This window comes from Sciurus vulgaris (assembly GCF_902686455.1).
Source record: "Sciurus vulgaris genome assembly, chromosome: 8".
In the NCBI taxonomy this organism is placed as follows: Eukaryota; Metazoa; Chordata; class Mammalia; order Rodentia; family Sciuridae; genus Sciurus; species Sciurus vulgaris.
In genome coordinates this window covers 8,280,230-8,296,014 of record NC_136468.1, presented here as the reverse complement: position 1 = coordinate 8,296,014, position 15,785 = coordinate 8,280,230, and the positions used below count along the sequence as shown (strand labels likewise).

Below are 15,785 nucleotides of genomic sequence, written 5' to 3'. Positions count from 1 at the left end.
CTCCCGTCCTGTGCAATCACACCCTCCATGACTGTTAAATGTGTGGTTTGGTGGTATCCATTCCCGCTGGCACTGGGTGACTCCAGCAGAGGCATAAATGCAGGCATCTGGCTCATCTGAGGAGGGAGGGAAGACCCGGGTCAGGTAGCCGGAGCGGAGAATCCAGCGAAGACACTAAGGGCTCTCTTTTTATGAATGGAACCTGTGCTGTTCTAGGGTGACACCTGGCTGGTACGGTGTCAGCAGAGGGACAGAGGGTGGGCTCCGTGAGAACAAACAGGCTCTGAAGGGAGATCTCAAGGGGTTCCGAGGAGCATCAGGTTCCTCCCCAAAAATGTTCCCCAAGATCAGCACAACTTTTCTGCATTGTTATTGGTGGATCATAGTTGTACATATTGATGGGATTTGCTGACATACACTCGTGCGTGCACACAGAATGACAATTCGATCTGACACTCACTCCCCCGCACTCCCCCTGCCCTGCCCCCCCCACCCCCTGGCCCCTCTGCTCTGCTCATCTCCCTTTGATTCTCATGAGATCTCACACATACGCCTTTCTTTTCCTTTTTCCTCTCTGGCTTCCACATATGAAAGAAAACATGCGGCCTTGACCTTCTGAGTTTGGCTTATTTCACTTAACAAACTGGTCTCTAGTTCTATCCATTTTCTATATTCATAATATCATTTTCCTTATGTTTGACTAAAAGCCCAGTTGGACAGTCGGCTCGATTCTTACCGCTTCTGTTACATGGTTTCCATTTCCGGGGACTCCTTTACTCTTGTGTGCTTCATGTTTTCCTTTAAGTGGACTCACCATTTTGCTTAAATAAATTCCTATCGAAAGGAAAAAGTGTATGTCAAAGGGAAATGTCCTCACAGGACCATGAAACGAAAGACAAGTGTCACCTGCTGCCGTGCTAAGGCACTGGCAGGAGTGACACAGAGCCCGAGGCCTCGGGTCTGAGGCCGGCTCTCTCTGTGCAAAGGGGATCGCAAGTCCAGGCGTGGTGCGAGGCGCCTCCCGGCCCACGTGAGCCGACCTGGGACTCTCATGGAAGGACTGAAAGGGAACCAAGGCCGGAAATAATCATCCCACACTATGATTGGATGTTGCTTAACTCCCAGTCTGTGAATTGCCTACAACCACCCTGGTGTCACCAGGGGACACAGTCCAGAGCAGAGGGAAGGGACAAGGGCTGGGCAGTGCTTTGAGGCCAGTCGTGCCTACGGTCTGAGGAGCGCTGGCGAGCCCCATCAGGACTCTCTGCAGGCCCCACATCTCTGCAGACCCCACAGATTCTAGGACGGGTGACTTCCACAGCCCGCCCCACAGGGACGCTCACACAGCGGATGCTCGCCAAAACTCAGGTCTCATCGACACCTAAGATCTTCTGACTCCATTTCAGAAAAAATAAGCAGTTAAGTTTACAAGGCTGTTTTGTATTTTGTAATATCACATCCTTCCCTCAAAAAAAAGAAAAAGAAAAAAAGGATATTTGGCATCCAAAAAGGATGAACGCTAAAGGAGGAAGCTCTTGGGAGAAGGCGCTCAGGCCCGGACGGTGGGAGCCTGCGGCAGCTCCCTTCTCTGCAGCCGCCCTCCGCGCCCTGTCCCCTCCGCGCCCTGTCCCCTGTTGACTCCATTTCTTGCAACTCCCCCGCCTGCCACTTGGCACACAGCAGCAGAGCGCGAGCGGCAAGCTGGCTAACGCCCTGGAGAAGCCTCAGGGAGTGTCCCGGGAGTCTTTCTGCAAGGTTTCGCCCAGAATCGCGTTCATATTTTAAGTGGGCTCTTTTCCACGACCCCTATCGCTACGGATATATGACATGAAAGGACTAATGGCAGTGTGAGCATCTAACTGCCGAGTGACTGCGCTACACTTCCAAACTCTGCATCCTGTAGGGCAGCACTTCCCCATGTCATGTCTTGGCCAAGACACCTCAACACAGAAAGCGTTTTCTTAGGGTAAACAGTATTTTAATATTTGATTTCAGTATGAGAATAGCCTCGTCCATTCTCCAGGCGACCATGATTTCACTGTGATCAACTCGAGGGCACTAACATGATAACTGTACTGTACTATCGTTTGAAGATGTTTTGCTTGTAGGGCTGAGGAATCAGTCCCCAGCCTCACACGTGCCAGGCAAGCACTGTACCTCTGAGCCACTTCCCCAGCCCTGAAAATGCTCTTAAGAAATGAGAACTCAAGTTCCAGATGAGCATTTACAGAGCTTGCTGATGCTTCCAATGGCACTGGCCAAGCTTTGACATCGGTTCTCCCCATTTTTAAAAAATGTGTCTTTGGCAAATGATACATGGTCTTTGAGCATTCTAATAACCATAGAATTTCTTCTAAAAACCTCGCTGTGCCATTTCTATAGGCTCACTGACCAAAAAAAAAAAAAAAAAAAAATCCACAAAATATGAAAATGACATAAGATAGTCTTTTTCGGAGAGAAATTGAGGCTAACGCAAAATGTTTGACTTCCCATTCAGATGAGATTCAGTTTGCTCCTCTGTGGAGTGAATCCTATCCAGCTCAGAGAGTCTGTGTCAGTCAGTTTTCCATCACTGTAACAAATACCTAAGATAAATCTACTTAAGAAGAGGAAAGGTTTGTTTTGGTTCATAGTCTCTGAAATTTCAGTTCATAGCTGCTTGGCCCTGTTGCTTGTGCCTGTGGCAGCACAGCACATCATGGCAAGAGCCCATGGTGGGAAAGTCCTTGTCACCTCACAGCAGCTAGGAAGAGGGAGGGAGAGAGAGAGAAGTCTTATATCCTGGTATTCAAGAGCATGCTACCAATGACCTGAATTCCTTTCACTGGGCTTCACCTCTTAAAGCTTCCACCACCTCCCAGTGGACCAGAACTTGAGCACACAGGGCTTTGTGGGATATTCCAGATCCAGACTATAGCCAGGCACTGTGGTGCATGCCTATAATCCCAGTGACTCAGGAGGCTGAAGCAGGAGGATCACAAGTCTAAGATCATCCTGCACAACTGTATTATCATTTGAAGATATTTTTTGTTGTCTCAAAATAAAAAGCAAAAATGACTAGGAACTTAGTTCAATGATAGAGTGCCTCTGGGGTCAATGGGGGGGGGGGAGATCTGAACTCTAACAGGTGGTTAGGGGACGCCCTGCAACACTGCATACAGAGGGCTCAGCTCAGCACCCACACATGGACCGACCTCAGTGCATAGTAGATACTCTAACACTGCTGTTAGCCCATGGCCCACACTGGAACCCTTAGGTCCTGAAGAATTAGAAGCATCTATTGCACACTTGTCCCCCAGGGGAACCCGTCCCAGCCTAGATTCTTTAGTAAGGAGTCACATTAGCCAGGTTCACACCAACATCTGGATTTGGAAATACTGGGTCTGCTTTCCTGTGGGCATTAGAATTCCTGTTTTTGCACCCAGATCACCTTTCAGGAAAGGAACAACAATTGAATTCTAGGGATTTTCCCTACCAGGGAGAAAACACAGAAAGGAGAAAAGCTACGAAGGAGTGAAAGATTCCCAAAACGATGGGAAGGTCCAGGCAGATCATCCACACGGGCTCACTCCTGCCACCGCCCCCAGCCTTCTGCCATACCACTCACGTTCCTACCAAGGTCCCAGTGCCCGAGTCTGACGCCGAAAGCCCCTGTTGCCACCACTATTTTTCTGGTGCCTTGTCCACCATCAGAAGCCCATTTCTGGGTTCCCCCATGTCCATCTTGTGGCGAGTGTCCCTCCCCTGGGGCCATCTCCTTAAGGAGTGGGAAGCCCATGGAGAACCCTCGGATCGATGTGGCTTTGAGACAGCTCACTTCTGTGATGTGGTGGGTCATGGTTTGGATAGGAGTCCTCCAAGAGGTCCTGTGCGAGACGTGCAAGAAGGCTTCGAGGTGACACGATTGTGTTATGAGAGCCTCGGCCCCGTGGATTAGCCCCTAATGGGGTTCACTGGGGGGTAACTGTAGGCAGGTGGGGTGTGGCTGGAGGAGCCGGTCCCTGGGAGTGTGTCTTTGGTGAGGAGCGCTCTCTCTCTGCTTACTGGTGGCCGTCCTGAGCAGCTTTCCTCCGCCACACTCTGCCGCCATCCTGTTCTGCCACACCTGGGTTCAGCGCCATGGAGCTGACATCTGTGGACTGAGACCCTGAAATGAGCACTAGATCAACTTTTCCTCCTCTAAAATTGTGGTCGTCTGGTATTTTGGTACAGCAGTGAAAAAACTGATTAAAACAGGCAGGGAAGCCCGCCCTTCTGCAGGCTTAGGACCCCATGCCGAGACCTTGGGAAACCGAGCTGGAGTCAGCTGCTCCCTGCCCACATCTCTGGCAGGGTGACCCACACCCAAAACCGCTCACTATAGAGGATACCGCGGCTTTGGCACCAGGCAAGCGAGGGCCAGAGGACGTGGGCGGACGGCCGGGCACTTTATCCAGGTCCTCGGCATGACCTGCCTCAGCCGTGTGGCGAACGGAGGGATCTTTAGCCCAGGGAGTTCGCAGGAGCCTGGGCAGCCCATTCCAGCACTTGGGCAGAGCAGCTGCTGGGTTAGAAGGCTACCTGGAGTCTTGCTTGCGATGCGGTTCCCATCACCGAGCTCTGTGCCTTGAGCATGTCTGAGTTTTCTACATCTTAACGTGGCAGTCGGGGGTCCTTCCTGTTCAGTGCTGTTTCGGCCCCATAGACTCCCAGTTCCCCATGACAAGCCCCGGAACTGTCAGCCTGGATGCTCTTTCCTCAGTAGCTAGCTCCAGTGCGGGTCCCCTGCACACACCAGGTACACACGCTCCCTGGCTTCCCATAGACTGTAGCATTGTTACCAAATACACTGTTTCCCAGCTCAGAAAGCTGTCCTGGCTGTAGGCTCTGGGGTCGGTCTGCCGGGCTCACTAGCTGACACATTTAAGCATTTACAGATTTCTCCAACATTAGCTTCTGTCGGGTTCTAAAACTAGGGTAGAGGACCCAAAAGATGCTCGTGATTTAACCGGCAGCGCAGCTGTGGCCGTTGGGCACCAGGACACTGAGCTGCCTCTACTCAGGTCACCCTGAAACCGGGGGTGAGTTTGGGGAGATGATAACCTCTCAGCTTGCAGGGGGTGGCGGATGGGGAGGGCTGTGGGCTTGTGATTGAACTGGGAACGTCTCCTGACTCCGGATCCTCCATCAGATGTTAGCAGGGATTCTACAAATCTCAGAATTCCTAGAGAATTGGAACTGAAAAAGGAATATTCCCAATTATAAGCCACAGGAATTCTTTTTCTTTAAAAGAAAAATAATTTTGAAGGAGAAAATAAGAAAAAAGTATAGAACAGAACAGGAGGTCTGAGCAGGGAGCCTTGTTCAGTTTATCCAAGAGGGTTAGGGAAAATGGGAGAAAACAAGGAGAAAAATCAGTCAAAACCAAATGAGTGCTACTAGTTTCAGCAACATCTGAAAGCAGCTGAAAGGTAATTAGGAAAGTATTTGCTTGCTTTATCCAATAGTCTTACTCTCACCACCCCATGTTCTATAGTAAGGCTAGATTCTGATGATCAGTGAAGTCTTGTCTTTTATTTTTTTCTTTTTTTTTTTTTTTAACCAGGGATTGAACACAGGGACACAGGGGTGCTTAACCCCTGAGCCACATCCCCAGTCCTTTCTTTTTTTTTTTTTTTTTTTCCCGAGACAGGGTCTTACTAAGTTACTTAGGGCCTGGCTAATTTGCTGAGGCTGCCTTTGATCTTTCCAGCCTCCTGCCTCAGCCTCCCAAAGAAGTCTGCATCCTTGAGATTTAAGTAGGCACTAATATTTCATCTACAGCTCAAACCTCAGAGTCAGATGAGGCACAAGCACTGCATGACAAGTCTACTGTGCAGCCGGAACCTAATGGAAACTCTCTCTCTCCTTTTCCTTTTAGAAACAGGGAAGATCGACCAGGAGATTCACAAATACAACACCCCAGGATTCACAGGCTGCCTCTCCAGAGTCCAGTTCAACAACATCGCCCCGCTCAAGGCTGCGTTGAGGCAGACAAACACCTCGGCCCAGGTGCACATCCAGGGAGAGCTGGTCGAGTCCAACTGCGGGGCCTCCCCGCTGACACTCTCCCCCATGTCGTCCGCCACCGACCCCTGGCACCTTGATCACTTGGATTCAGGTAAAGTTCGGGGCCTTCTCGGGCTGATTGCTTTATTTCTTGAAAACCTCAGTCCCTGCCACCCTAAAATGGGTCAACAGCAGGACCCGTCTGGCAGTTCTGCTGGGAGATGAGGAAGGGCGGAGGGATGCAGAGTCAAGAGTTCTGCCAGCACCAGCAGCACCTGCGCAGTGCTCGGAAGCCACGCTGTCCCCCTGCTCTGCGCCAGGATGAAGAAGTCAGGGGTGAAGAGCGCAGGAATCACCCACCCTCCTAAACTAGGAGATGCCTCAGCTGGGAACCCCAGCACCACTGGGAGGACGGAATCCGAATGCCTCGCGGCCCGCGGCCCTGTTCCAGCATCAGAAGAGACTCACCCAGAGCAGGGCAGAGGCCCACCTCCCAGCACTTACCGAATTCATCCGTAGCTTCCGGTCCTGAGAGGTGTGTGTAGGCTTACGGAGCTCGGGATGTGGCCCCACTTCCGCAGGTGATAAGACCTGTCATTTGAAAGCACAAGTGCTTCAGTGAAAAGATGTAGCCCCTGGAAGCAAAAGTAATTGGATGAAAATGCAATGTCTATGTAACCCCGAGTGGTAGAAAACTGTTCGATGGCAGTTCTGCTCCTGGTTCTTCCTGAATCCACAGTGGGTGACTTGGCTAACCTTTCTCTTGCCTCACGTCCCGCGTGGGCGAGGGAAAGGGTTCCTGTAGGAGGGATGGACTGGCTGCAAAATAAAAGCTAGGAAATGTATTTATCAGAAATAACAACAGAAGACAGAATTATCTTAAAGGCAGGGGCGTGCAGACTGAGCCATCTGTAAGGTCTGGCTCTAACAAAGGAGCCCGTGCTTGGTTTGCGTACAGCAGTGCAGATCCAAAGGGGACCACAGGAGCTTCTTCGAGAAAATCAGGATAGGGTTGGAGCCAAGCAAGCCGGTGGCTCCAACAGTCACTCCCCATCCAGGGCTTGCATTTGAACTTCAACAGCGAACCAAGGCAGGATAACCAGATGACCCAGGCAGGTCCTGAGGCCAGGTCCTCCTTTCTAATAGCTCAACCAAGCCTGGTTCGCATACAAGTCACAGGTGGCTCCCCTCGCCTTTCTGTGCCTCTGCTTCTTTCCCCCTTATATCATATGGTGGTTTTATTTCTACCTTTTTGAGGAAAGTCCATTTCATTTTACATATGACTACATTAGTTTAAATTCCCACCCGGTGTATGAGAGTTACCCTTTCTCCCCTCCTCTGTGACACATGGTATCTTTCCTCTTTGGGGTTTTTCATGATTGTACATAATAGCGGGGTTCACTGTGACATATTTATATACATGTAACATAATTTGCTCCATTTTATTACCTAGTGCATCCCCTTCCTCTATTCTACTGGTCGTTATAACTAAACATCAAATCAGGATGCACTGTGATATAGTCACACGTGCATGTGCCATAATTATATGGATTCCATTCCTCAGTTCTGTCCCTTTCCTTCTTTCTTCCCTCCCTCTCAATATCCTTCCTTTGCTCTACTAATCTCCCTTCTATTTTCATGAGATCCCTTTTTCTTTCATTTTATTTTTCTGACTTTCACATATGGAAGATGACGTTCAACATCCGACTTTCTGAGTCTGGCTTAGTTCACTTAGCCTGACGTTCTCCAGTTCCATCCATTTACCAGCAAATGACACAATTTCATCCTTCTTTGTGACTGAGTTTATAGACCACATCGTGCATATGGACCACGTTTTCTTTATCCTTTTGTCCATTGATGGGCACCGAGTTTGGTTCCGTAGCTTGGCTCTCGTGAATCGCGCTGCTATAAACATGGGTATGCATGGATCTCCAGAGTGTGCTCATGTCAGTTCTCTCGGATAAACACCAAGAAGTGGGATAGCTGGGTCATACCACGTCTCCATTCCCAGTCTCCCACAGAATCTCCACCCTGCTTTCCAGAGTGGTTGTGCTAATTTGCAGTCCCACCAACAATGTATCGGGGACATAAATTTCTAAGTGACAACCCAACCTCCAAGCCCAGCCTGCAGTGGGTCTCCAAGTGTGAACCCCAAAGACAAGAAGAGGACTAGGAAGGAGGCCTCGATCCCAGCCCACCACTGCCTAGCCCCAGCGGGGTGCAGTGAGGCAGCTTTTGCACCCCATTCCTCAGCCCCCCCCATCTCTGGAGTGGCACAATAAGACCTCACTTGCAGAATTCCAGGTGAAAGGGTATGTTTAAATCACTTAGCTCACTCATGATCAGATGGAGTTGAGCTCCAATTATGTCAATCATAATCACGGTTATTGTTCTGTTATTGTTCTCTGAAGCTTCGACGTCGCATAGAGGCCTCCTAATCCTCCCCTGATGCAGACTTCTCATTTGGGACAGTTCGTCACATAAACAGCGTGCATTTGGTCGCTTTGGTCGGGTCCAGCCCTGCCTAGTTTTTATCAGCTTCAGCACGTTCAGCTCTGGCCGCCGTGATTCCTTGCCAGGGTTGTTCCCAGATTGTGCCTGGAACCTTCCTGACGCTAGACTGCAGCCAGAGTCCACCATCATCAGAATAGCCAAATGCAGACTGAACAACCCTCTTTGTTCCCCACACTCGGTTCCAGTGACATGATGAGGGCACCGGGGGCCAAGGGCAGAGGAAGAATTCCCTTTTGTGCCTGCGGCAGGGAGTCCGCAGGCTGGGCTGGGCTCTCCTTGTGGGCGGCCTGAAACAGAGGAAGGCATTCCCGCTGCAGAAAGGAGGGAGGGACGGAGAAAAGACAGCAGTTTCTCAGATAAATTGCTCCAGATGCCAGGTGCACCAGCTGATGGGGGCTCTGTGAAAGGCACAGGCTCTTGGGCTGCGAGGGGTAGATGCTGCCAGAGGCCAGGGGCCTGTGCGGCCTCAGTCAGCTGCCAAGAAACTGGATTTGGAAACATCTAGATGCTGCCCCGGCCAACGCGAGCCGCTACTCATTATGACCTGATCAGCCAGTCGTTTGCTCTTAGGTGTGTGAGATGTAGTCGTAGGACTAAATAAGTTCACTTTTTTTTTTTAAAGTCATGATTTATGCATGATGACTGCCTCCTTCTAATCAATTCTTGCAAATGCATGCAAGTTAGGACACATTTCTGTTAGAATGCAATGTTCAGATGAGGATTCTGTGGCCCACCTGTGAAGGTTGGCCTCTGCTCTGTGATATGAGTTACATTGGCAGGAAAGTTTCCACTTGCTCTTGGTGGAGAGTTCTTACCAGGGTTGATTAGTTGCAGTATTGATCCAGTCATCCACCACATCAGTAATTGGAGAACTGCTCACAAGAAAAAAATTTTTAAGTGTCTGTTAACTCTACTAAAAGGGTAGAAAACAGTTTACAAACTACAAGGCAGAGACTCATTTAAATAACATAATCATTTAAATAACATAACACATAAAGTGTGTTTTCACTTAGGTAAACAGGAATATGGGGGAATGTGGGTGAAGGGCTAGAAGGGGCAGAGAACATATGCAATGTGTGGGAGGTGCCTAAGAGCATCCCCCAGTGGCCCAGAGTCAAAGATGAAAACTCATCTCCACCCTCTTAAGTTCTATGCCTGGAGTCCTGCAAATTAAACTGATAAGAGACAGACTAATAGGAGAAAAAACTTTATTTGTGTGCAGTAAGGAGCTTACAAAAGTAGTAACTTAATAAATGCTTAAGACAAAAGGTCTATATACCTACCTTATAGGGAGAAGGGAAGGGAGAGGAAAAGCTTATGTAAGAACACATGGGTTTCCAGAACAAAGGAGAGATGAGAGTGTTATGACATGCTTGTCATGCAGGCACAAGGGGTCCTGATCCATTCTTCATGACCATAAAGTGCTCCTGAATAGGGCAAGGATAGTAGATTTACTCTTGTTCTGTCTGGAAGAAAACCACCCCAAAGAGTGATAGTGGCTTCACTTTCTAGAACACTCTGCCTTCTGTCAGATAAGAGATACTCTAATTACATTTCTTTCTCCATCTATTGAGCCCAAACTAGCTTAGGTTTTGAACGCTTGTCATGCCTGCCCTGGGGTTCTATGTGGGCCCTTACATCAGCAATCACCCCGGTGTTGAGTTGAGCATTTTGTTTATTCCAGATCATCTTTGACGTCAGAACAGAATCAGAATCCTTGCTATTAGGTATTCAGAAACCCAACGACAGCACGGCCCCCATGGCCCCATTCCTTCCAGTGAATACTGTGAGGTCTACACGGGGTTAGGAGGAGAACAGGAACAGTGGCCAGAACTGCCCGACCTGGGGATGGGAGGAGCAGATGCCCATAACTGGTCTCAGACAAGCTCGGTTCGCCTGGGAGCTGGTTGGAAGTGGAGAACCTCAGGCCCCGCCCAGAGGCACTGGCCCAGCTCCACTCTAAGAGGGTCCCAGGGGACTTGCCCCTGGCACATGGAGTTTGACCAGTGCTACTCTCCACCTCCTTGGCACTCTAGAATTAATCACCTGGGAGCTCTGAAAGGTCTCCACTTGTAGTCTGCATCTCTGAGCGACCCCAACAGACCCTCTGGGCGTGGCTGCTGTGATCTGCAGCCTTCCCAAGTGATTCCTGCCGGTAGCCGCGGTTGACGATCGCTCGCCAAGTAAGACGGGCCACAGGTAAGCCCTCAGAACTAAGGCTACCAAAATAAAAAATTAAATGCCCCAACAATTTTTTAAAAAAGACATAGTTTATCAAAACCAATGGAGCCGTTGGGTAGTTCAGTCACAAATAAAAGGACCAAAGCAATGAGCTGGGAGTGGACCGGGCTCCTCCGAGCATTTCCTAAGGAAGCTTCCCACAGAGAAGAGCGCTTCATCTAGATTTCAGGAGAGCTCACCTGCCTGTTCGAAACTGGAAAAGCAGATGTGAATCAAAAAAAAAAAAAAAAAAAAAAAAGGAGGAAATGCACAGTAGAGAGCCAGACCCAGCAGCTTTGAGGAAAGCCAGGCAGGACGGAGGATGCTGGTCCTGGAAGCAGCCTGTTTGAGGGGGTTGTGAAGGGTTATTCGATGCTTTGAATTGGCTGCAAACCTCATTTGAAGATGATCAGAAAAGATGCTGCTTTACAATGAAGTGTGTACATTTCTGAAAATAAACTATGTGCCTCGCTATGAGGAAGAGAGAGTCCTGTGGTCTAAGTGACCCGCCAGGGCTACCCAATTCACACTTCTACCAGGTATCTGTTTTGCAGAAACCTGGGGTTAGAATGGAAATTGGAATTCCAGACATTTACCCTAAGGTCTTGTGATCTTTCTCTTCCCAGACATTTATTCTTGTGTCTTAGCTGATATCAAATGATAAAAATGGAAAATACAGTCCAAGGCAATAAGATCCTTTTCCCTACTGGAACACTGCTGCTTTGGGGGCTCTGTCCGTGTTTTCAAAAATGAGGGACATTTACAGTTCATCAGACCGTGCAGCATACAACTCCAAGTGGTGTGATTTACCTCGTAGTCTGTGTCTGGACGGTGGCCTTGGTAGGGGGGTCACCAAACCATTGTAAAAAAATGGAATAGACATGGCACTCCATAATAATGTCATCTCCTTTCATGTCTCTTTCAGCCCTGATTCTGTCCAAGCCATGGTCCCCATTTGGCTTTGGGCTGTGTTTCACATTCCCCAGTCCCTGTTCCTCATCCTTTGACAGAGAGAGGGCAGGTTAGAGCCTCCTCCGGTACTAGTTACCTGCAGGTGTCAAGTGTTATCAATGCACGTGTGTGATTAACACATCGGGTCCTCTTGGTGAAAATAAGGAGATAAAACACACTTGAGTTGCCTATGGTTACGAAAGAAAGAAAAGGCGAAGGTGGTTCCCGCAGGACTGGAGCTCAGAAGACACTGAGAAGTGGTCTGTACCCAGGGCCCCGCATGTGGAGACTAAGCAGATCCCCCCACGTGGTGGCCACAGTGGATTTGACCCACACCAGCCTGCTCCATTAGAAACATCCAGTTCACCTGCTTCTCTGCCTCCTTCTTCCCCCTTTGATAATAAGTATCATCTAGTTCTTGACCACATCCCTGTGTGGCCCTTAGGAGCATTTTTAGAACAGTGGTTACCAGGCAGAAAAAGCAACCCCGTGCTGAGTTCTGGTCCCTTCGAAGGGTCACAGAACACCGGGCAACTGCTGTGATTCACCTCTCAGAATCTCTGCAGCTCTAGTTTCTTTCTGTCAAATTCAGGGAATCTTATTTCCTTGGAAGGGGAAGGACCTGCCAGCAGGACGCCAACTGCAGATGGCCACGCACGTTCTATAAAATGTAAAAGCAAAACAAACACCAGAAAGACTGGATCCAAGACTCCGATGCCATGCGTTCCTGCACTAAGGAGCGGCTGCTGACTGCGCCAAGCTGCCTCCCAGGGCGTCTGTGCTGGGCCTTGGGCTGCTTTGTCACATTGGTGGCATTTGATACAGACACATCCCGCCACAGCCCCCGCCTGGGGTCTTTTTTAGAATATCATCAGGCTAGACCAGGCACGCTAGGACCAGGCTTCTCCCCGAGGATCTTCCGGTGATGAAGATGATGCTTGCTACTATTTTGCAGGGTTTGTGGCGCATGCGGGTAATACTCTCAGCCCAGGCCTCCAGGTCTATGACAGGGTACCTCTCACCCCAGAAGGACCTCAGAGAACAGGCCTCGAAGCTGTGGCCACTGTTATGCTCAGCCGTCTGGCTCCTGGCCCTAAAGCTCGGGGTGTCTGATAGTGAGAGGCCCTACTGGGGATCCTCCCGCCCCTGCAGAGGGAAGCGGTGGACCAACCAAGTGCAAGGTGGTTAACGCCCAAAGCTCTCCTCTTGCCCAGGCCCACGGTCAGGAAGGCAGGGTTGAGGATCCAGAGTCAAAGTGTGCCTATGGAGTCACTCGGTTCCCAGCTGCTGCAGGCTCCTCTCCAGGTAACTGGAACCACTGGAATATGGTATTTGAGACAACTTCACCCAACCACCACCAGCCCAGCAGGTTCCAGAACATTTCTGTTCAGGCCCTGGGTACTGGGAAACCACACTTTCCACTACCACATCAGAGCCCTTGCCCAGGGAACAGTGAGTCTGCTTTCTGAAGCCATCCCACCCACCACTGCTTTTAATGAGTTGATTTAGTGTCTATATTCCAAATTTCCTTTCTACCATCTGAAGATAAAATATTTTTATATCTTCATGTGCAAAAGAGTTATGGGTATGACGAGCCTTTAGAAACTGCACATATCTATTCTGTTTCCTTCATAAATACGAGCTCGTAGCTGGCTTTCTTTACCACCTGCGGACACTTAAAAATAATCTTTCCAGCTCTCATAATTACATCTTTATTTCTGAGCGGGCCTCTTTTCTCACCCTTGTGCTAAGATTGCAAAATTAATGCATTTTATCTCTTATGCTCAGTTTTTTATTATCCTATTTGTCTTTTTTCCTCTTTAGTAACCGACACAACACACACACAACACAACACACACTTACTCAAGTGTAAAGAAAAGTTATTGCCACCCACCTGCTAATGTGCATTTTCCTACAAATGTTCCAAAATCTGCTTTTCCTGCAAAAGCAGCAAGCTGATTTGTATCTTAAGTCAAATTTAAGAGTTACGGATTTTGGTCTGATGGTCATTTTCATTGTGTCTCATCTTTTGTTTATAATGATGTTTCCATGGCAAACAGCTTTGTACACATGGTTTTATTGAGTCAACTGATTGTTTGTTTGTACTGGGCATTGAACCCAGGGGCATTTAACCACTGAGCCACAGCCTCAGCCCTTTTATTTTTTCAGTAAAGACAGGGTTTTACTAAGATGCTAAGGGCCTCAGTAAGTTGCTAAGGATGGCTTTGAACTCATGACCCTCCTGTCTCATCCTCCCAAGCCAAGGATAAGTATGTTTTTCATTTTGATGGCTGTTGCAGATCTCCTTCCAGTGACATATTCCAGTCAACCTGTCCAACAATACATGAGTGCCTTTTCCCCACCTCCATCCATACAGTGCATTATACCATTCTTTTATATTTTGTTAAGTTTATTTGAAAAATAAAATTATTTCTTTAGTATTTCCTTACTCACAGGTGAGATTCAGTATCTTCATATATGTGCATAGATCATTTGCATTTATTTTTTCACAAGCTGCCTGTTTATTATATTCTTTGTCCAAAGAATTATTTATGTATTCATATCCTTTCCTATTGGCTTGCTGGTCATTTGCTAGTTGAGCGTTCTGTACATGTTAAGTAAATTGGGATTTTAATACATATTTGGACACACTCTCAGTTCCATCTCGACTTTTTCCATTGGTGGGCTTTTCCCACCCGACTGTAACAGTTTCCACAGTTTAACGGAGCAGTGGTTTGTGACTCTGTGGCTTCATGTCACACCTTCTCCAGTCAGAACTCATTTTAATAATTATTCCACATTTTCTCTAGTGATTTTGTTTGTCTGTAAGATCTGAGCCTTTACTCCACTGGAAATTCATTTTGGTGGAAGGAAGAAGGTAGGAATCCAGCTGTATTTTCCCAAGGGTGGGCCAGTTGTTCTCACACCAATGGTCAAACCTCGCCCTGTGCCTTTCTCGTGTCCGACGTTGTCCTGCACATGTGAGCTGACTTCTGGACTTCCCGGTCTGTTGCGCCGGGTCTGGCTCTTCATGAGATAGAAGCAAGCTTTGAGCAATCATTGGGGTTTCATGATTTGCCTTGCATCTCTCACAGAGCTAATTTCCCTTTGATTCTGTTTGTTCAGAATTTTCTGGTCCATCTTTGCACATTGGCTCTTCCCATGTGAATTTAAGAATTCCTCTCTCTTTATTGGGATATTCTAGGATTTTTATTGGGATGGACTATGCACAAGTCAATGACCTGTGACACCCCATGGCAGCATACTGGACTTCTTTGTCTTTCCCTGAATTGGGAATGATTCAAATAAGTATAAGTGCCATTGATACTGCTGTGCTTAGGATCACATGGGGACATTAGTGAGGGCAGGCTCAGTCGATCAGAACTGGAATTTGAGATTTTGTTTCCAGCATGCTCCCAGGTAAGGCTGTGGCTGCTGCTCCCTGGGCCACACTCATTGACCAAGATAAACATGGCCTTGACACATTAATGGTAGGTTTGGTAGATTTCACCTGCACAACCGCTTGAGCTCCGTGCTTTGTGTTGGAATTGGTCTTTGACAACCCTCTTGATTTCTTTTATGATAACTGATCTAATTAGATTTCCTTTCTTGTCTCAGATCATTTCTGTGACTTTATTTTTTTAGAAATTCATGCATTTAAATAGGTTTTCAAATTCATTCCCATAGTTGAACAAAATAAGCTTTTACAATAATTTAATTTTCATTCTTCTGGAAATTTTCTTGTTTTCTATATTGAATATTTATGTCATTCCCATGCCCAAACACACTTTTTTCCTTCTTGATTAGGTTATCTTTTTTTTTTTTTTTTTTTCCTTTCCAAGAATCAGATCCTGGATTTCCTTATTAGTCTATGGGGGTTTCTTGTTTTGTTTTTAATCATTTGCTTTTATTTTTACCTCTTCGAATTTATTATTGCTCTTCCTTAATGTAGTAATTTGCTCAGTTCTCTTATTATCATTGTTGCAGTGTGTAGTGTGTGTGTGTGTGCGCGTGCACGCACACATTCTGAGGACACCTCTGCTGTCCCAGCCCCACCTTCAGGTGCGTGGTCT

The 15,785-nt window shown here is 47.9% G+C and overlaps 1 protein-coding gene across 1 annotated transcript in view; it reads left to right on the top strand.

The window, feature by feature from the left end:
* CNTNAP2 (contactin associated protein 2) overlaps nucleotides 1–15,785 on the top strand; it is a 2,020,421-nt gene that overhangs the window by 1,986,459 nt on the left and 18,177 nt on the right. Inside the window, exon 22 of the mRNA XM_079149276.1 lies at nucleotides 5,900–6,139. Coding sequence (XP_079005402.1) covers nucleotides 5,900–6,139 — 240 coding nt within the window. The remainder of the gene's footprint in view (nucleotides 1–5,899; nucleotides 6,140–15,785) is intronic.